The sequence below is a fragment of the Bombus terrestris genome, chromosome 11 (assembly GCF_910591885.1).
Source record: "Bombus terrestris chromosome 11, iyBomTerr1.2, whole genome shotgun sequence".
In the NCBI taxonomy this organism is placed as follows: domain Eukaryota; kingdom Metazoa; phylum Arthropoda; class Insecta; order Hymenoptera; family Apidae; genus Bombus; species Bombus terrestris.
The window spans coordinates 4,528,388-4,551,360 of record NC_063279.1 but is presented as its reverse complement, the minus strand read 5'-3'; the positions used below and the strand labels follow the sequence as shown (position 1 = coordinate 4,551,360).

General features: G+C 35.6%; 1 protein-coding gene across 6 annotated transcripts in view; it reads left to right on the top strand.

Annotated features, from left to right (window-relative positions):
* The first annotated feature begins 1,264 nt into the window (after positions 1–1,264).
* LOC100649852 (collagen alpha-1(XVIII) chain) overlaps positions 1,265–22,973 on the top strand; it is a 345,705-nt gene continuing 323,996 nt past the window's right edge. For 3 of the 6 annotated variants that reach the window (XM_048410056.1, XM_048410054.1, XM_048410055.1), the window contains exons 1-2: positions 1,265–1,487; positions 1,567–2,330. In XM_048410056.1, the coding sequence (XP_048266013.1) occupies positions 2,320–2,330 (11 nt within the window). In that variant the 5' untranslated portion in view covers positions 1,265–1,487; positions 1,567–2,319. The remainder of the gene's footprint in view (positions 1,488–1,566; positions 2,331–22,973) is intronic. The other 3 variants (XM_048410058.1, XM_048410057.1, XM_048410053.1) reach the window with 1 other exon arrangement.

Below are 22,973 nucleotides of genomic sequence, written 5' to 3'. Positions count from 1 at the left end.
CGCCAATGATTTTATTGTTATGATTCGATTACGGCTCTTACATGGAAACAACATAGAAATTAGTTTGTTATCGCTTGTTTTCCTTCCTTTGATTGTTTTGTCTATACTGACCCACGTCTGCACTTTGTACCATTACGAATACGCTTTTTCGTCTTAATTCAATAATTTAAACGTTTAGATTAAGAAATAACGTATTTTAATTTTTCAAAAAAATGCGATTGAAGTGAAGTGAAGAAATTGAAAAAATATAAAAGAAAAGAAGATAGGATAAAATATTTTTTAACATATCTACTGTATTGTATATCGCTTCTTTCTTATTTCATTTTTACTCGTAAGTCTTTTGAGTCGCTGTGGGTGTCACATCTTCTCTTTAATATCCCTATTTTGTTACGAATCAGATGACTCAACTTTTATTAATGCACGCGTTACGATTGTCAGAGCTATTGTACTTAATTCGGTATAAGATGCTCGTACATGTATTATGGATCATTAAGTGCCGCTGATACATATTCAATGCCATTACTCTAATGAGAAACACTTTTGTCTTTCAATTTTGCGCAGCTAGAGAAATCGTTCTTTTTTACTTTTTTAAGCGAAAGGAATATTTGTATTGTATATCTGTTTCACAAATATATGTACTAATCTTCGTCAAATATTTCAAGTAGTACAGTCAATTATCTTATGAAAACTGCATTATTTATCAGATTTATATAACAAACTTTTTACCGCTATAGGATTTATAAGACTTACAAGATTTGCTAATAATATCAATCCGATTATGCAAACAATTTCCATAACAATTCAATTAGGAAAAAAATTCTGACCGAGACATTCCAGACGATAATAAACCTAATTTACCGAAACTCGTTAAAATAAAAATTATCATCAACCTGGGTATCACATTAATTCTCCTTATAATTAACATACACAGTTCCCATGCGAAACTCACGAAACGAGTATACATACACACAAACGCTAGGACCCAGCATCGATACCATCGATTCGCTATCGCTCTGAAACCTCCGGATTCCTTGCAGGTCCCCGGTAGCCGGGAAAACCGGTGGAGCAGAAACACGAAGAGGAAAGGAGACGAGAGAAACGATCAGAGAAAAAAAGAAGAAGAAAAAAAGGAGAAAAAGGAGGAAGCATGAAAATGTCTGGTGCAATTTCGTCGCGGTGGCGGGTTCACTAAAACGGATTTAGCCGGCGGCCGCAAGATGGCGACGCATTGCCCGGCGCCGGGCGTCGTGCCGGTGGCAGTCGCAAGGACGACGCCGTCGCCGCCACGTGGGGAGCGAATTTGAATCAGCCGCCACCGGTTGGTAGCTTCGTCGTCGACTTAAAGCCACGCAGAACAGCGTGGAGCTCGCTGGGCCTCCTGGAACCGTGACCCATACACCTTGACGACCGATCGTCGTTTCAACCCCCATCGCACGACCATCGAGTTCTCTCTTCTCAACATTTGGTTCGCGAACCAAGAAAGAAGGGTTAGTAGGTTTAAATTAACTATGACGAAGAATTGTTGCATTTAAGGCTAAAGCTATTATTGGTGATCTGTTGAGACAGGAGCGGAAACAGTTGGAAAAAGAGGAGCGAGAGTGTGTATGTAGCAAGAGGAGAGGCAGAGAGAGCAGAAGAGAGACTAGATCAGCGTGACGACGTCTAGTACGACGTTGTGCCGGCAGCCGCGGAGTAGGAGGAGGTTAGGAGGGAGAAAAATCGAGAAGGAAGCGGCAAGTGTCACGAAGGGACTGTTGTCAGTGAGTGGTGGACCGTGGAGTCGATTGGGCTGTCAGCGGTTGCGACATAGCGAGTGGTAGAACACGATTGGTACCTACGAGGATCTTGTTCTTACAGATTGTTAGTGAAAGCGAGGAAAATCGTTCGATACGACAGCGTGCGGTAACTATAGTGATCAGAGGGAGATCTTTGGTGCCGATCTGACCCGGAAGTACGTTGACCTTGCTCTTCGGCCCGACCTTGGAAATTGGCGCCACCGTCGGCCCCTTACAGTTGCAGCTATCGAGCTGAAATCGAGTGTACTCCGACCGCGTTACATTGAACTTCAACTTCTGCTTTCTTCGATCGAACGATTTGATTGGTACTAGAAAGAGAGAGAGCGAGAGAGAGAGAGAGAGAGAGAGAGAAAGTTTAGACGATTCAGTGTCGCGGAGTGAACTTTTAAGAGTGGTAGCAGAGTCACCTTCAAACGGTCGGAAGTTTAGCGGGTGAAATAGAAGACGGACAGAAACGGTTTCGGGGGAGAGATTCATCAAGGGCAAGATTAACCACCTGTCAAGTCAGATGGAATGACTCAACATGCGGCCTAGGTGAGTGTTTACGTGTTATTAGCAGATTGCGGATGTTCATCTAAATTTGTTCTTTTATAGTTTAGTGAAATCTAAATAGGGATTTGCTGTAATGGGGAGTTGATATAATTTTTGATATTTTGTATACTTTTGGATAGTATGTGCATTCTATATATTCTGCACAATTAATTCTTTCATAAATCCATAAACATCCGCGATCTATTTATTGCTCTATAAGTATAATTAATTAATGTAGTTTAACACAATAGAACATGTTCTGTATTCTTATTTTTTTCAATTTTGAGGGAATGTTGCTAAACACATCACAGACAATTTAAAAGGATTTGCAAGGATTTATAGACTTGCAATTCTGCCTTCTGGAAATCTTCACATTTGCTCACAATAAATAAATAGAAAATAAAAATAAGCAGGAAATAAGAAATAAATAGGTATAAAAAATAAATAGGAAATACGATTCCATTCTAAAGATATGATCATTGTAACGAATCAAAGAGACGGATTAGGGGTTTGAACGAGAACGAACGAGCCACAGGTAGGATTTGCTAGAAAGAAGGATAGGAATGCCACTTGGCTGATTTCGCGGTTTCTCACTTCCACAAGTTTTCAACCCTCGTAAACGCGAGGACGCTTGTCGTCGCAGAGTGGTTTCTGCCTGTATAGTCGTTACAACTCGAGAAACCGTGAACGTAGGGTAGTTTCCCGTGGTGCAGTCGTAACAACCGAAGGAATCATGGGACGTGGAACACGATGGTAACGAGGTCTTGGCCGGTGATAAATCGACAGTCGTTCGTTCGTTGGAAAATCGGGTTCACAGACGTAATTCGGCCTTTATTTACGCGCCGCCATGAATGGAACGAAGGAAAGGCTTTCTTCGTTCTGGTCGTTGACCTCGAAATCGCTTTACGTTCTACCGGTTGTGTTTGCTCTTGCTGTCGCGTGTCATTGATTGCGTTGTCGCTTCGTAATTCTCGAGTCGTGTCGTCTTGCGGATGTTTGGAACACTGTACGCTCGAAACTATTCTTTTACTCGTTTTTGCTCGATGAACGGCAGTTGATCGATGTTTATGTGACTGGATTCACGTGTACGCGGTTGTTACCGCTGTACAATTTATAATTCGTACGAGCATGAATATGTACGTTCGCGTTTAAATTGTGAGAAGGCAGAGTAAGGTTGTTTCGAGTACGGTTTGGAGGAATAAATTAATATCGTGGTGATCGATAAGTCAAGAAAATTGAGAAATACCGATTAAGAATTTGGTTGAATGTTGGTAGAATTTTAAGTAATATTTGCATCGAGGTATAATTAAGGTACGCGAGTAATATTTATATAAATAGCATGATAAATATTCATTGTACTATAAATAAGCAAATTTAAAACATCGTGAATTTTTCTCTCTAACTAGTAATATGAAAATGATATTTTCATGGCACATTGAAATTTTATTCATAACGAAATCTAAATATTTAAATAACAAATTTGAAGATCCAATAATAGTGATTCCGCTCGTCGTCTCTCGATTAATAATTAAAATACGTATTTAAAATGTTTAGATGTCGGATTTAGTTTTATGTGAATTTGATCTTCTGCAGGAAAGCTAACACGTATTTCATTTCCTTCGTTTGAATTCACGAACGTATTACAAGTATAGAAATATTCTTCTATTTTTCTTTTGTCGACTATGCCAAGTATTACATATTCAGTCGCACTTCTGGATAACCGGATCTGCTTCTGGAACACCCATTCTTCGTCTAAAATCTCTATACGTTCACGTATCGTCCCAACGGAAATTCAGTCGTCTATAATAATCGGGCTGGTACGTTTCCAGGAACGAGCCAGTCTCGATCCCATCAAGTACCTGCGCTTTGCGTTTCCTTAAGTCCTTTATATTCATTTAACAGTCATTTAAGCGCAGTCACACGCGAGTGCGCGATTTGTAAAAGAGGAAAGATATTTCCTTAAAGAACCATTAAATTTTCCACTCGTCTATTTTATTATATTTGAAGTAAAATTGGAAAAGAAACATTTGGTTTCCATTTTACGTTTCTTTTCGATAATTTCTTAGCCATGCATCTCGTGTATATAATTTTAATTTATTTATAGGTATTCGTAAATATTATGAAATTCATAAAAGAAAGAACTGTTATCACAATGCCATAAGGATCGATTTACAAAATATTTGCATTAAGTAGCGATGCATATCTTCTTTAATATCTAGACACAGAAATCAAAGTTTATTCATATGTATTTCCATATATGAATATTGAATTCGATTGATTTCTCCTATTCGGAATATTTTCACCAGGGAAGATTGCCGTAGAAAAGTTATTCTGCGAAATGGTATGAAGAGAATAATTAATCATATAACGTGTATGAATAATTTATAGTATCATAATTTATTTAGAAGTTGAGCCTTAATCCGATAGGTTTCTGTGAATGGATCAATGAATAAAATAAAAGTGAATCAAAGGCGCATTTTTATTCTGAGACCATGATATTTGTGTACTCCATTCGTGACATTTATTTAGTATTCTTCGTCTTCTTAAGAGAGATCTCTTATTAATAGGAACGTGAAAAAATAGTATTTAGTAGTGTTCGATGTATTATTTATTCGTATCGGTTTAAATCTGGCTGACCTCGTTGTAAAATATATCACGTAGAAGATATAGATTACGATAAAAGTTCATCGAAATGTTGCATTATTCCAGCAATTGTTCAGTAGTGTAATATGAATTCTTTGAATTATATCAGTCACATTTTGAAACTATGTACTTTATCGCAGGCTATAGTATAACACGATATGATAAGCAATTTGTACTCGGTGTTGTGCAGTTTTATAAAAAACGCTTCGTAAAATATATTCAAAGATACTATGAGGAGGTGGTTGTAATTTTTGCGAACAATTAGTATATTTACAGAAATTGAAATCATTTTGTAACGCAGTAGGTAATTTCAATGCTTCGAACATGACAAAATATATGCAGAGATACAATGATATATAAAATCTCGAAAGCAAGATATATTTCATAACATCCAGAAAATACGAGATGCTTTTATCGAAGAATCGAGGAAATACGAATTTCTTAATGTAATCTTTTCAAGTAGAATACTGTTGACGATTTATCGCTGGTATCCTCGTCGTTGCTACAAAATTGATCACTGAATTATAAGGAAGGGAACTCATACTGACTCATACAACTTCTCTTAAATGGGCTTACACAAATCTTCACTCTACGAACTTTCTCATTAAACATTTCAAATGGAAGAGAACACGATCGATGTATCGAAGCCTGCCGAATTCTCTACTCAGACACTACGAGGAACACGATCATGCATCAGGAATCGTACGAGCGGTTGGATTTGCATTATGCGGTGTCACGAGCATATCGCGATGCGTTCACGCGTATATCTTGCCAACAAAAAGTATTATAAAGAGAGAGAGAGAAAGAAAAGAAGGAGGTGCAATAAACGAAAAATAACGCGTCAAGCCTTGGTTCGTAGGTGCATTACGCGATACGGTATTAATCCCGCTGGCCGAAGAGGGTCGAGGTGGCATTCGCACTTGCCGTGTTTTTCGGTTCGACGACATAACTCACTGTCGTTGCTCTTTTTGGAATTCTCTCTCTGGCCACCCTACTAGCGCATCGAATGCAAACGAGAAAGAGAGGCAGAAGGAAGAGACAGAAGAATAGAAGGTGAAACAGAGGCAAGTGGGAAAAATGAGATGGAAAAAGGGTGAATATAACGAAGAGAGAGATGAAATTGCGAGGGGATGAGAGAGGGGTGAAACACACGTGGCACGTGATGGCCGCGTGTTAATCCACGCGGAGTGTATTTACGAGTGCGTTCGCATTCGGCGCACGTGTGCCGCGGCAGCTTTAACTGGGAGCTCGTAAGCGCGACGCGGACTACCGTGTTGCGCGTTGTTCTACATCCAGTCGTAGATAAAATCTACGAACGTGTCGCGACCACTGTTCTTTCTTGCGCGCCAGCAAATGGCTGATTCATTTTCAGCCCCCGCGGAGGATTCCTCTCTCGTCGTGAATTCGTAGGATCGTTCCCATCGTTTGTCCCGGACCCGGTGCGCTCTCGCTTTCCCAGAATAGAAACGACTATTTTTTAATGCTTTTTTTGCGCGCAGATTATCGCGAATTTGTGTTCCAATTGTAAAGGATCAGCTACAGGATCGCGATTGTAACGATCCTTGTTGGAAGGAATTTAGGGGAGAGTTTAAGGGTAGCATTTTAAACTTTTATCTTTTTCCTATAAATTCCTGAATATTTTTCATTTCGCGTTTGCAGGTTAGACTCTTCTAAGGCACAGTAATTTTGGGATAATTCTTTTACTACGTTTTTAATATCTTTCTTGCTATCAAATGAAAATACAAATTTGACGCGTGGAGGAGTTTGAGGAACTTTGACAGTTTCGTTTAAGCATACTCAATATCGTGTATTATTCGTTACTAACAATTTTATGAATTTATCATTACCGAACATTGAATACTTTTGTCCGAGAGGAGACATATCTTCTGTCATAATCAATCACGATGACGAAATATAATACTTGGTTTTGATTTATCGGTAACAAGTTCGTATACACGTACCAACGATCATATTTGATTTCCTGCTATGCTAAATTTATTCAGCTTATTTTCTTCTTCTGAAAGCAAGTCATTATCCCAGTTCTTAATACGTATCAATAAAATTATCACATAACTTCGATCTAATTTGCCAAAGAACCACTTCATTGGATATTTCAATTCCTTGCACGAAAGATCGAATGATACAGGGGAAAAGTCAGAGTTGTTAAGTTAGTCATTGGAAAGGCGAATTCGAAAAAGCGTTCGTTTCCCTCGTATTCGCGGCAGCAATTACAGTTCGAAAGAACGGTTCTGTCGGTGTAATTCACTGTAAAATTGATAAAGAGAACGGCGTATTCGCGCTGCTGCTGGCAAAGGTTTCTGAAAGGGAAAGAATAATTTATTTCCATACGACGAGTCGCGAGGAACTTTTGTAGCGTTTTCTCGAGCGAAAACTATTCGAAAGTTCAGCCGGTGTCGTCTGCTCCCATAATGTACCGGCCAAGGTTTCTAGAAAATTGAAAATACCGACTTATTCATGGCTCTGTCTATTTTGCGCAACGGATTAAGGGCGGAGAGAGATTTGAAAACGATTCGGTGAACGTTACCATTCCTGATACACGTGCGCCTCTGCATATCGAATATTAAATTCGAAAATGAAAACAGACAAATTCTGGATTCATCGAGATCCGCCGATGGATGGGCTAATATTAGATGTAGCGGATAAACGCGATAATGGCTTTGTTCGTCAGTCACGCTATTCCAAACAGTCAAGTGTGTTGAGCCCTAGAATGATGTTCCGCCTTAACTGTTCTGATTTTTACGTAACTTTATTCACGGTGCGTTTAAATTTTTGATCTCTCCGCCTGTACGCGAAATCTTACCTGGGAGATTCACAAAGTGAAACATAAATCTTTGCGATTGTTGAACTCAAATGATTAATATCCTTTAACAGTATACAGTCGGTAACATTTAGCAATATATAGCGCAATAACTAAGCTGTCGATTGATATCTCGTTTGTTGAAAAAGAGCAATTCGTTATAACGTAAATGGAGATTTAAACAAATCATCGAATTCAATAATTGAGATAATACGAACGTTTCTCTGACTAACTGTATGTTTTCAAGCAAACTACTATATCATTAGGCAAATTACATTCATCTATACTGAAATCTATCATCAAGAAGAAACTCGCCGTGAAATTCTGTGTTACAACAATCGACCGTTCTATTCTAATCTTCGATCGAATAGCATCCACCTCGTATTTTCACAATAACTCGTTAACATGAAAGATACACTGCAGCACTCAGCATGCAATTAAACGCACCCTGACGCAACTGAAATTGCAACACGCAGAAATATCATCGAGCCTGTCCGCTTCTGTTAGAGAAAACGTTCGATCGTCGTATTCAAACGTACCATTCGCTCTTTACCTCGTCGTTGGTCGTTTCACGACCATCGCGTATTTCAAACGTTCGTTCATTCTCGCTGGAAGATTGCGCGGCGAAATCCTTTCCTCGTCCGCGAACGTTCGTTTGTTCGATTCGATTCGCGTGAAGAGGAGAGGGAATTACTCGTAACGCGTTCCACTGGCGGGAAGAAGAACGAAAGGGCGGCGAATAAACGTCAGATTCAGAAACGGCGAATAAATGTGACGCGGAGGTGGGACACGAACGAGCAAGGACGTCTCCTTCGCTTTGACAAACGAAATTTCAACGCGAGCGCAGACCCGTTAGTAGAATTTTACGATTGGATTCGGAAGAATTTCATGAATAATGAATGCTACGGGCGTGCGGGCGTGGCGACTATGAATGAAATTAATGGAGGAATTAAAGAAAGTGAATGCATAATAGGCGGATAGAACTTGGATCGAAAAATTCGTAAGACGCGATGACGGATTGGTTATTTGAAAGTTTGGGACATTAATTGCTGACTTAAACGCTTGACAATGTACCATCGTGAATCATACGTAACACAATTATTAATATTTATCGTTTATGGAAAGTTAGATATATGTATTTTTTGTATCTGATACGAGAAATGCAAAATTCTTAAAAATTAACTGTATTCTAAATTCTTCGTTATTGTGTTATATTTTCAAAGAGTTGACCTGTTAATCAAGTCGTTCCGTAATTAGAGACTTCTATGATAGGATATATGAGACGTTCATAAGATATATCGAGCAATTCCATACATTGAAAAGTGTTAAAACGTTTTTTAAAATCTATTTTAGAATTTATTAGTATTTATGTCATCTTCCTGCGATGAACTATGGAAGTAAATCATTTGTTTCTTGAGAATCGAAAAGCGACCGTATACTTATGCAATGAAATTAGGAAATTGATAAAACCTGGAATTGATCAGTTCGGTATTAATACACATTGTACATTACTTAGTATTTTTCGATATTGTTTTGTAATTCGTCGTTGAATGCTTAGAAACTATTCGGATAGAAATTACTCGGTTTAAGTAGTCGTGTGTAAGAACACAATTTTTCTTCACGAGGCTAATTGATCGCCGAGGAAGTTGAGACTACAGCAAAAATACGCGATTGTCCGTGTTTGTATTAAGTAATTTCTTGAGTTTCGCTGGAGGAAATATAAGTTGACACTGGCGCTGTAAATTGTGGAAAATAGACGGACTTGTATATCTGCGTTCCGCGTTGAATTGCCTTTTTCTAGCGTCCAATCGCTTCCATGCCACTCTAACAACATTTTTCTCGCGAATACATTTCGAAGGCGTACGAAAGTTAACTCTCCAATTTACGGCCTTTCAGGGGATAGCTGGAAATAGTGCAGATTTTAACCGCGGCTCCAAATGAGTCGGATTTATCACAGACGACGTGCAATCCTTATTCGTGATACGCTTCCTGTTCTCAATGAATTTCTAATGATTCAATGTTACTTTAAAAGCTAATGGTTAAAGAGCAATCGTAAAGTAATTGGTATTGATTTATGGAGAAATTATTCAAATGAGATAGTGTAATATAATGTAGGTAAGTAATATATGTTAAAAATTGTCTTTTTTGTAGGTACATTTATTTTCCACCACATATTTACGTTTAGTTTATAAATGTATGCTGTGTTCTTTGATGTTAGTTTATTGTCTTTTATCTTTGCCAATCGATAATATTGAATATCGTTAATGTTTCATATTTGGAAATGTAGAAACTTTACAATTACATATATTTTTAGCTTGGAAAAGATTACACGCGTTATTTAATCATTAAATGGTTGTTCTCTAATTTCTAAAATCTACAATTTTGTTTTTTCTCTTTACGAAGTCTTTATATCTACGCGATCAATTAAGGAGGATAGACGCCGCCTTTCCAATATTCATCGGTAGGACGCACTTTCAGATCTGCCTACGCGAATTTCCAATTACTCTGCCCTGCAAATTCCTCAGTCTTCATGTTAAAATTGAACCTATCTGGCATCCTCCTGTCGAAATTAAAACTTTTATTCCAATTAAATTCCGGACATTACCCTTTTACCTTAGATATCGAATTAGATTAAAATGAATCACTGATTTATTAATATTCTATTATAATGTCAACGTATATTTGTATATTATTAAGATAGTAAATTATCCAAAAAATGGAGTAATAAGAAACACAGTAAAAATATTTGTAAAATTTCTTCTGAACGTTATCGGGAAATTAATTTTATTTTCATCGATATATTTAATATCTAATTATACTAAATTGCGTTCAAGCCGTAATGCTTAGGTAATTGAATCAAACAAGAGCTTATACTAACGTATTAAAGGAAAGTTTGAACCGACGTACTGATGAAACCTAATCTATGGGATTTTCAATAATCAAAGATAGAAATAGCTTCAGAATTAAACCCATAATTTTACTATCATTTAGGAAAATGTTGTGTTGTTCGATTATGTTCCAATGAAGACAATCATTTACATATGATTTTCATTCAAGCAACAGTATGAATTAATTTCTAAATTATTGAATATAACGATTAAATAAATACTAATAAGAAAAAATAAAATAAAATAAATTATTTATATGTTTAGAAAGCAACCTATTTCAACTCATCGTACGAATTCAATGACTTTCCCTTTTGTTTCTTTTATTTATCATATTTTCTTCGTTGCGAAGCATATCGTGATAATACCATACATAATTCCACGTTATAGTTTCAATTTCACCAGAGGTTCAAGGTACCAGGAAGTTAAAGGTGTGCTAGATCTCATGTTTAGAAGTTTTACTGCCATATAAAAGGAGAATTCAGTGTCCACAAATATGGTGCACGAAAGTTTTAACCTAGTTTCTAGTGGACAACTTTCTGTCAAGAATACTATCTTCATCGTTTCATATTTATGATCCACCATTTAATGGCTATAAGTTTTTCGTCATTTCCTTCGACGCTATAAATTTAGTCGGTTGCTCTGATCATCATCTTTTTTACACTTTTATCGTATTTCATTCCTAAAAAAAGAATCGGCGACTAACATAATTAAGACAAAAATATATTAATAATAGTAACCAAAATTCTTGATAAACAGTATTCTAATATATTTATGATACTACTTTTAATTCTTCGATTCTGTCATTACTTTTTTGTGAACATCTACTTCGAAGTGTATAAATACGTATAATCAATCATCTTTCCATTTACTACTTTCTAATAAGTTTCAAGAATAAAACAAAATATCCCCTTTTTCATCCAACCAGAATAATCGTGCCTTTCCTAAAATTGAATCGCGATCGTCGTTAATCCATCGATAGGTGCGATTTTATCCTATCTTATAAATCTCAATGATACAAACGAACAAAATAAAAGTAACTCTTAGTTGTCCGCTCGGAGAAACGTGCAACTGCCTCGCATGCCATGATAAATTAAGTTCAAAGCATGCAATCGTGGAATACGATGTAGTTCGCGTCGCAATAATGCACAAGCATGCCGGTGTGGCCACAAATGAAACTGCTAACGCGGCATTTATTTCGAATTGTACGGGCGAGGTGAACCGGTGATTAACATCAAGTTTCTTTTTATCTCATGGAATTACCATCTGTTTTACCATGCAGTAAACATTTTTCGGATCGAAGGATATTAATTTATTAAGAATAAAAGTCGCGTTGAATTTTGTTTAGATTGCATGTATCAACGCTTTTATATTTCGTATATAAATATTCTCGCAATTTTTATCACGGCATTCCGCATGGTGTTCCTCTGGTAGGTAAAACGATAATGCATTGTAACGGCTCAATTAATATGGAATTTAATTAAAACTCCGTTAAAATGGAAATGACTGTGAGAAGGAACGGCTGTTTCGTTTAATATGTAATATTAGTTGTGGCGTTGAACAAATAGAAATGCTTTCTCCGGTATGCCATTTTTAATTTAATGAATATAGTCATGAGTATCAATCTAATAGTAAATACAAAGAAAAATATACTTTTATAAATCAATGTGTCTGCTCTTATTAATTAGAAATGCAATAATTTTAGTGAGTCTCATCTTGAGATCTTTGTGTAGTTTATTATACTATACCTACTTTGTACTATTTTCTCTATAGTTTATCGATATTTTATTAAATTTAAATGACAACTAATATATTTTTAGATCGTTCATTTCCACATAGAAAAATCTTCTTCTAGTTGATTTCATGGATCTCGTAAAATTTTAAATTGGTTAAAGAAAGTAATTACCATGAGATTCAAGTACTTTGGCATATTAGGATTTTCCTTCCATTTTCTTGTTACCTTGCTGAGTTCCATTTTCTTTTATAGCATTATAATAAGACTGTATACCCATCTAATAAGAAAATATCGTTTCACGACATTCTAGTTACAGTTCAGCCGGCGTTACAGCAACTTCTGGTCTTTAAGTAGATATTTCATATTGTCATACATCTTTTATTACGTTGATACAACGATTAAAAAATATATTAAGTTGAATTTATTCATCGATTTCTAGAGATAGATTCAGCTTATTGAAAAAGACAAACATCAAAGGAATATGTATCCGGAAAGTAATAAAGAAGTCGATTGCAGTAAGAAGTTACTGGCATCTTGGGCAATTTGCATTATTTGTTAAAATGAGACAGTAGAAGCCGTAAGACACGAATATAAATTGCATTCTTGCTACGCATAGTCATAAAATGATACGATTCTTGAAACTTTACGAGTTGAATTTATTTCGTCTTCGGTAGTGGACACTCTTGCTTGCTTAAAAATTACAAAATAATACTTCTCTGTTTTTATATAAAAAGTATAGAACCTGCTTCTGAGCTGTAACTGATATAATAATATTAGGACACGGATTTTACGAAGTGTAATAAATTAAAGCAATCGAATCTAATGGTATGGTTTAGTTTTTGCTGTTTCTTGAAAATCTTTACGAATATCTAGGTTACTTAAAATGAGAAACAGATATAATAAAATAAGGAAATTTCACATAAAGAAAAAATTTTAATTTTGTCTTTACATTTTGTCTTCATTAAGTTTGTGGATAAATCGTACGCAAAGATAAAGTTCTTTTTATACAAATAAATATGAACAATGTAAGAGAATCAAATATAGAAGGATTCTTTAAAAATTCAGATAGAAAATTCTCCAATTAAATATGAACTACCTTTACTTTCCTATTGATGTAAAGGACTTGATGTAAAGCAAAGGGCTTAACCAAGAACCATGTGAAATGAAACTTTCATTTTACTAAAATTTCACGTTCGGTGTGTAATTTTCATTCAAGGAATGTGAATGAATAATTTTATATCAAATGCTTCTGCAGTAATTACGCGAGAACTATCCCAATTCAAAAACTATTTCACCCCTTAAACGTTCTACCAATTCTATAAAAAAGATCCTTCGATATTTATAAAACCCTCCCAAAACTCATTTTAGTTAAAACTAAAAAAGAAAGAGAGAGAGAGGGAGAGAAAATAGATGTCTTTGTGTTCACGAAAATAATAATTACACTAAAAATAGAATCCAAGCGGAAAAATGTTCTATCCGCAAAATATTACGAGTATTGTACTTTGAATATTTTACATATTTTTATATACATATATGCATTCTATGCATATTTGGATCTTTAAATTTCTCACAAGTGCATCCGCAGTCTGATGATATACCTTGATGTCTATTTTTCTATTTGTTCATCCCATTCTTCCAAAAAACAAGAAAAGGGACTGCCATTGCGTAATTCCTCGTAAATCCTGAATGGCATTTCCCAAGTGTGCACCGTGGCTAATCTTAGGATGTAATACTGGCGTAACCGGGCAGGTTGTCTGACACGGTCCGATCTAAAGAAAGAAAAACGAGATGAAAATTCTCGGGCGGAATAGTTGGCAGTTTTCCCTTGAACGTTGTAGGACGTTGTCGTTTGGGGTTTCAAGCCGGAGCAACAAGCTCCGATCGATGAACTCTGTCGATGTTCCTTTTCCTTTTTATGTGTGAATTACACCATGTGCTCCTGGACAGGGTTAATGAGTGGAGATGCATGAAAAGACACGCGCGTGTAAACCAACGGCGATTAAAAGCGTCTGTGTCGCGTGTCTCGCGAAGACTTATACTGAAATGTTCAGCCCACGTTTAAATGCCGAGTTATTTTAATCTTTGTTTCGTGTGGACTTAACAACTTAATAGAATAGAGATAATTTACCGAAGAATCGAACCTTTTGTAACATCGTGCAAAGAGGAAAATATCAGGAGGTATGCGAAAATATTCGGATATCTGTTTACCTTCAAAGAAATGGGGTTTAATTATAAAATTAGAGATGAAAGATTCTACAAAGAAGTATAAAATAGTATAAAATACTAGCATAAAACACGATAAAATGGATTTTTAAGAAACGCTTGGATAATCTATGTATGTGTGAAAATGACAGCGAGGAGATAGTTGGCACAGTTGAAAAATTAATCGATTCCGTTAATCGATGCAATGCGGTAGAAGTATTTTTACGTTTTATGCATCGGGTTTCTTTGCTTATAAAAACATAACGTGTTCTCTATGGAATCTTGTATAAACGCTTATCACTGACTGAAAGCTAGTTTAGGAAAGTTACTTTAACAAGTTAAATAGATGATAGTTGCGCTATTTGAATTGAGCAACTTAACGTTGTCAGCTGAAGTTTGACCAGGTATGCATATTTCCTATCAGTCATGGAAGATTAAGTTACCGTAAGTTACTGCACGTCTTGCTATAATTGCATTCTCTATACCATGGAACTTCCAACAGATTTATTTTGAAAGAAATTAGCTAAAGGCTCTATCTCTAGCTAAAGCTACATCTCTTTTATATATTCTGTTATATATTACCATTTCCTTGAAACATTAAAAATTTTGTGCTTTAAAGATAAGATTGTCAAAGTGTAGAAGACACATTAAGTATTCCTTTTAAAATTTAACATCGATATAGAAGAAACTTTGTATCCATTTTTCCAATATATTTATGCAAAACTTAATGAAAAATTTAATTATACATCGAAGTTTTGAGAACAAGAATTGAAAAACACCTCTTATGTTGGAGATTATGAATAATCTCTTCTCCGTATTATTTTTTAAAAATATAGTATTTATATTATTCTTCATCATAAATACAATATTTTCTATATCATCTTCTATAAGTAAATTAACTGTAGCACGTATTTTGTTTATCGTATACCTATGTATTATTATTATAAAATACATAAAGAACTCCTGTTCACCTATTGTCTACAATTTCCTCCTTTAATTTCGACATAATTCTCTTTCGAATAAAATCATAGATGACTCGCACAATTTCACCTAACAGCTATATACACAAAATTTGGAACAGACCTACAAAATCGAGTTGTACAACCATTTGTAATTACTCCTCATCAAACTATCCGTTCCTAAGCTCAGTTCCCTTTGTTCGTAATAGCTTTGGAATTAAACAGACATAAAGCGTTTTGTTCGTAGCATAAAGCTATTGCGCACGAAGTGAAGAGGGCTGAGATTTTAAGTCAAATAAATTCCCGTTTATTTAGCGACTATAAACGGCGCATCGCATATTCCTTTTGAAGCATTATCGCGATGTATTTTCGCCTAACGCGATTTTATGATTTATATCGCGTTAGTCGACACGGTTGAACGTTCTTTACGAGCGGATCTGCACGTTGCTCATCGCTTCGTTCGTTCGTCAATACGGACACGAACCATTTCTGTCGTGAATCTTTACGAGCGACGTTCAGGCAAGCGTCAGGATCATCTTGACCGCGTATCGCCAGAGGCACGTGGTCCTAAACGTCGGTTTATAGATAGCGACGTGCCAGAGATGGCTTAAGGGACTGGAGGACGTTGTTCAGCCACGACCATGGTTGAATTATCGCCTCTTACGAGACCGAGATTAAAGTTCCGCTTCCTAACGCTGAATTCAACGAAATTGCGATTTTCCTTTGTCCACGTAATGCTTTGAACACATTTCGTTTTATGCTAAATTTTTAGGGTTTGGCCGGCAACAGGGTCTTAATGAGAATTTTTAAGGCTCGATTAAAGTTTGAGATTGAATTAGACCCTTTAGGTTTTGCTCAGGAATTGCGACTGAATGAGAATTATTACATTTTGGTCGAGATTAAATATCGACTGAGAAGTTTTAGATTGCGAGTAACGATTGGATAGGAAAGACGTAGCTTTGTTGCTATAGCTCCTTGGATAGAGGTTGGTTTTTATCGTAATCGAAAGTAAAATATAATTTCTGTGTGATAACGAGTTTAAGCTCCTGTATTAATACAGAAAAACACAAACATTTATTTTTATATAAAAGTTTTATGTCACGGACAAAATGTCTTTTAAGTAAAATATTACGTGAATGTGTCTTTTGTGTTTCCCACTTGCGTCTATGTTTTTCTTGCATTTTACAATCAAAATAGAAAATATTGTAATTTTCATTTTTACTAACTCTCAGTTCGAATCTGTAGCTGTCAGTTTTGTAGATGATTCGCAATTCAAATGGGGAATCGTAGTTTCGTGAAGCGCTGAATGGTTTTATCGGACACCTGCAGCTCTGTCGACTCTAATTATAATAAATTCGTTCTGTATAGACAGTTGGTCTATCCGATAGTAATATCATCACCATAAAGCAGCGTTATCGGTTTGTTGACTCTATAACGTCGGTATTGCTTGTACGATATTACAGCGGTAGACAGGTTGTAGGTACATCGATTACATTTCTATGTACTACATGAAGTGGAAGATTAAGTCGTAAGAATGCAATAAAAGGGAAGAGACAAGATACTACTAATAATTTTGAATTTATGAGCTATAAGCTATTCAATTTTGTTGCTTCGTCTCTTTGATAGATTAAAAGGTATCTTGTGAGAGTTATTCTTCCTAAATTTTCCACCTTCGTATTTACATTGTAATAATAATCTAAATTTTCGTAGTCCTCCACTCTTATTCAAAGAAATACTTGTTTACTATAAATATTTTTTAAAACTTTATGACATTGTAAAATCTAGATGGAGGAAGAAATGGCGACAAGAATATTATTAAACAAATACTTGGAATTCTATTTTACAACCACACTGTTAAAAAACAGATTTCGATAAATTGAGTGAGAAAAAATTGCAAATGAAATCGTACGTTAACACATTAAGTTCTCTTCTTAATCTAACTATTACAAAGAGAAAAAAAATCAATTTCACAATCTCTGTAGTATACATACATCCAAGAAGCTCTTCTTTTGTCGCCTTACTACTTCATATGTTTCTCACGCATGTGTCAAACATTCCAGGAAGACTCGTAAACATATCGAAAGTCTGCGCGAATTCTTGGACCGTGTTGGAAGCCAAAAATAAAAATGTTTTCATTAAGTGTACAAATCTCTTCTTCGGTTTCCCTTTGCCACTATAACCACGAGAGATTTGTGATCTTACTTTCGGTTTTCGGGACAGGAATAAATTAACTTCTTTATTTTTCGCCATTCGTCATCTAGTCATGGCTCCTCGAGATTCGCCGGACCATGTGTCATCGATCGCAAAAGCTCGATGAAATACAAACCAGCATCGTTCCCTTCCGCGTACGCGCAATGATATACGACGCTGTTAATTAAAGCGTCGAGGGAAATTCGACGGAGTACAAGGCGAAGTTAATGGGGAGAACGTCGAAAAAAATATACGAGCATTCTGTAGATAGCACAGTATCTCTAGAGTGTTATGATTCGGATAAATTTTCGCGGTATTACTTTATAATGACTATGCGAGAAGATGCGTTGAATTCCTTCTCTCAAGGGTGCTTGATTTCTTGCTTTACATAGGTGATAAGAAATAAGATAAGATTGTTCTTATCAATGGAAGGTCGTGTTAGACATTGCAATAGCTCACGAAAGTATTCGAATACTTATAAAAGCTTTCTATGAATATATTATTTGTATTGTACGAGTCGTCTTGAGAAATTTTATTGGCATTACGATGACGATTGTTAATGATATTGGTAATTGTTACAACAAAATTGCAGATGTATTTAATGCTGGTACATACACATTTCGCAGAAATTACTAATTTGCGAAGAATATTACTTTTAAATTTCAAAAAATAAAAAGAGTCGTATAGAGAGGTATCAAAAATTTGATCTTAACCCGTTAAAGATATTAAAGTATTTATAATAGCGCGATAAAGAAGACCTCGAGAGAAGGCAGTAATTAACCGCATAATTTCCTGAAACATCTGAATGAGAGCCCAACGACGTTTCCTTCCTGTGAGATCAGATTGTAAATGTGAAATTGGTTATCCGGCGTTGTCACTCCAAAGAATGGAAGGTACGGATCCTTTGTTTGCCGAAGTTTCCCCAGAATTTTGTCGGCTCTTCAACCGTCTCTGGTGCATCGGTTCATTAACGAGCACCACTTGGGCGTCGTCGTTGTCGTCGACGACGTCGCCACTCGAGTTCCACGCTTAATTATTCCACCCGCTACACGTGTCTCTGGATCTCATTGAGGCTTTCCCCGTTCTTTTAATTCCGCTTTATATCGTTCCTTGGGCCACTAGGTTAATGGAGTGTCGTCATTCCTCGACATTACAGCGAACGATGGTAGCGTCCATATTTTCATTTCTAGATGTTAACCTCGCCCCCGTGAGACAGCTTTACCGCCTCGCGACCAAATTGAGAAATTTAAATCGCTTCATGGAATTTTTGCAATCTTTCTGCTAACATTCTGCGAGATGTTGAGTAATTGCTTGATTTAATGTGTTCGTGAAGTTGTTATTAAATGAGTGTTTCTTTAGGGTGATTCAAAGATAATTGAATTGTCTACTATTTTTGTAATCCTTTGTTGGATCAAATATGTTTAATTAGACGATGGATACTACTGCGATGGGGAAAATGATAATTATATTTTTTCCATGCATTAATTAAAGGCAAAATGTGTCGTTCATTTATTTTCAAGTGTTATTTATTACGATTAAAAGACCGCCAAAAAAAAAAGACCGTCAAAGGACATCAAATTGAAATAAGAGTTGAGTAATAAAATACGGACTGAACTTTTTTCCTTGCAGAAGTTACGCAGACATATACTTACATATTTCTGCTTTGTGATTTCGTTATTTCTTATTCGTTATTACAAATTACAACTGTTATCGTTGCGGCATTTTTCCTTTTCTTTCTTTATGGTGCGTTTCCGTTGGATTGAGATTTATTTGCCTTTTCCCTAAGAAATTTCTTGCTTGATGATGTCATCCGTTTAAAAAGACGAATCTCTCAAAGTAGCCGGCCTGTTGTTATGATAAAAATAAAGGTGAAGATCTTAATCGACGACAACTAACTATCTTTTAATACGGATAATTTATGAGCTTTTAAAGATAAAAATTCTTCATCTCTCTCTAACTGGTTTCATTAATTTTCTTCTTTTATCTTAATTACGAGTTTTATGTTGCATCATCAGCGACAAAATTGTCTTGATTTCTTTTTATTGCTATAATAAACAACTTTGAGTCACCGTTCATTATTCCATTATTTGAATAATATTGTTCATTAAATCGAAATTAAATATTTCTTTGTTAATTATATCGGGACGTAAATTATGATTTAATGAAAATTGAATTTTCTTCATCTTGTTGTATCGTCTGCTTCAATACATTATAGTCATTTCGAAGAAGAAATGTTGTTTTTTCATTTATTCTTTCACTTTGTACACGCAAAACAAGATATTTTTTCCACTTATCGAGCAAGTCACATTTATCATTAATCACATATATGTTTACAAAATATCATATATGCAGTTCTGCCAATGAAATCTCGATTTGTACGGTCAATATAAAGTAAATTCTGGATATAAAAAGCTCATTCTTTCATTCGTGTTCAATATGCTTTTAACAGAGTAGGTACTGTGGATCGAATGGCAACGTTACGAGTCATACATTCTATTATACGTTGAATAAATTTTATTATATGAATAAGTACAGTGAGGAACGAGTGACTTTCCTTATTCGTTCAAATTTTTCATACAGATTTTAGAAATACGAAATATCTTATTAATTCGACATAAAAGTATATTTCTTAGAGATCTCTCTATGTTAGTTATCATTTTTAGATTACTCTATTGCGTTATTAAATTAGAATGTTACTTTTTTCTGCCTTGAAGTGTGTAACTGTTTTCCCTTATCCTTCGCGAAGAATTTGCTCGTTAGCAATATTCTTTTTTCATTTTCATTCCACCCATTGCGAATGGCCATTGCGTGAATTTAAAAGAGCTATCCCATTATCCTATTAAAGCGTATGCATGTGCATTTCAGTAAATGTTCCGAAACACATTTTCTGCATCGTTTAGAAAGGAAAGAAAAAATATCTGAAACAACTGTTGAAGCATAATATAATTTTCAATATTGAAAACAATTTTCCATAGACTCATGTTAAAAGCTTAACATTCTTATTTCTTTTAATTATTTCTCTAGGATATTATTCATATTTGATATTGTATTTTATCCGAATTCTATTTTAAAGCTATAACAACGGAGTGCAAGAACTTTGAATATTTTATATTTTTCATTATTCCTCGTCGACCGTTTAAATGTCGTCATAAACCAATGAGTTTGATAACTTACTTAAGCTTTTTCAAATTCGTTTATCTCAATCGAATTCCGTTATAGCATCAAAGTGCAACGACCTTGACAAACGGAAATCGAAATCCGCGGGCACGGCCGTATACGTGGGACGGTTGCAAGCGTTACGCAAGGCTATAGTTCTCGATCGTGATTCATGATCGACGGTTGCTGCCAAACGCCCGCAATCGCCTTTCGCCGCCTGATGCAAATACGTGTCCACACTCTTGCAACGAATTCCTCGTGTTACACTAACCTCGACACGTGAGAAATCGTCTGTAGGTTGACGCGCATACAGTCGTACCTACAGTAGCATACATCGCGTCATTCGATGTTACGATCGTTTTATCCGCCACTTTTATGTATTTCTATGGATATGCGTAGATTTTTCTGCTGACAAGAAAAATCTCTTCGCTTGCTCGTACCATAAAAGAGTTCGTAATAAATTTTAACGTCCATTTGGTTTAGGAAATGATTGCTGGGGGATTTGCTAAAAAAAGAGTTATACATTCCATGGAGAGCTTAGATTCGTACTAAGTTTATTACAATATAAAATAGAACAATAGTTAGATTTTAATAACAAGTAATTAATGATAAAAAATTTCAATATTTTCATTTCTCGAATCAGTCATTGTTAAACCTAAGTTTTTAAGCAATTTCGTGTCCTTCATCTTTGATTTTGTTCCACTTTTGCTAGTCTTTTATCTGTGGAATCTTCTACCTCGAAAGATGCTGATTTTTCGATCTAAGCTTCGGAGACCTTTTTCATACCCTTTGAGACTTTGCTTTCTTATCTCTGAGATTTTCTTCTCTTTTGGCATCGAAAATTTGGAACTACATTTTGTAAATTGTTGTTATGTTATTTAGTTTAACACGATTGTTATAATCTGTGTCCCGTTTTATCTCACAGTTATACCTTTTATACTTCCACGTGTCAGTAAAATATTGCCACGCCCTTAACGCTGTTGTAACATATGTAGTAAGAAAGAACAACCCTCGTGTACACAATTTTAACGCAACACTTATTTATCTTAAAAGAGCCGTCAAGATATGTAGAACATTTCATAAAAGGTGGATTTCCTTTTTACAAGGGGTACTTACGCTGAATAAGTTCGTTGTATACAGTAGCCATTTTCACGGAGCAGATTTTCAACACCTTTTGAAGACTTGCTTTTTCCGTAAGAGATCGCATTAACGAAACACGTTTCAGCGAACCCAATTTTCCGGCGTCAGTATCATCCGCCCCCGCTTTCAGTCTCAAGAGACGGACTTTATTGTTTTACTCTGGAACAACGCTAACGTTTCGAATCGTTTTTGCGCTAATCTCCCGCCTTTCTTTCCCGAGATCGCGTATCTCTTCCTATGCAATCGTTACAGCCCCCATTTAGCCCCGTTTTAATCGCTATCGTTTCGGTTTTTCATTTCACGATATCTCTGCATCTGTTTTTATCCGTGCATTTAGCTCTATGTGGGCAATTGTTGTATCTAAATACAGCAAAACCGAGTAATGATCGATACTCGGAATATTGAAATGATACGAAGAGTATCGTAACAGGACTGTCAAGAAATTTTTCGCGTACCTAGAAATGGTATTTCAGGGGAAAAGGGAATCTTGTGTTTGCCATTTTTTAAAGATAGTATAGATATAGAGTAGCTTAGGAATAAAGTAATATATTATTCTTATGTCAAAGAGAGTTATGTATACGTAGAACGTAGAAGAACTTTAACAAGAAAGAGTAGTTGAAAAGGATTATTAGGAAAGTTGGATCTTTTTAGTTATTTTGTGTTTCTGTATCGAAAGAAAGTATAACTTTATTTCATCTAATCTTAGTAAATGTCGTGCATATTAATTTAACTTTCTCTGTAAGTAGATGGAATTGGTCGAGTTGCTATCAGTATTCCTTCGTTAACATCTTCGTCTTTAATTTTAATTCTAATCAGAAGAGTTTAAAACGGACTTCGCATTAGTTACTTTTCAGCCTAGAAAACAATTAGATTTACTTATTTTTCATTTATCTGTATTGTTCTTACAACTCCCACATA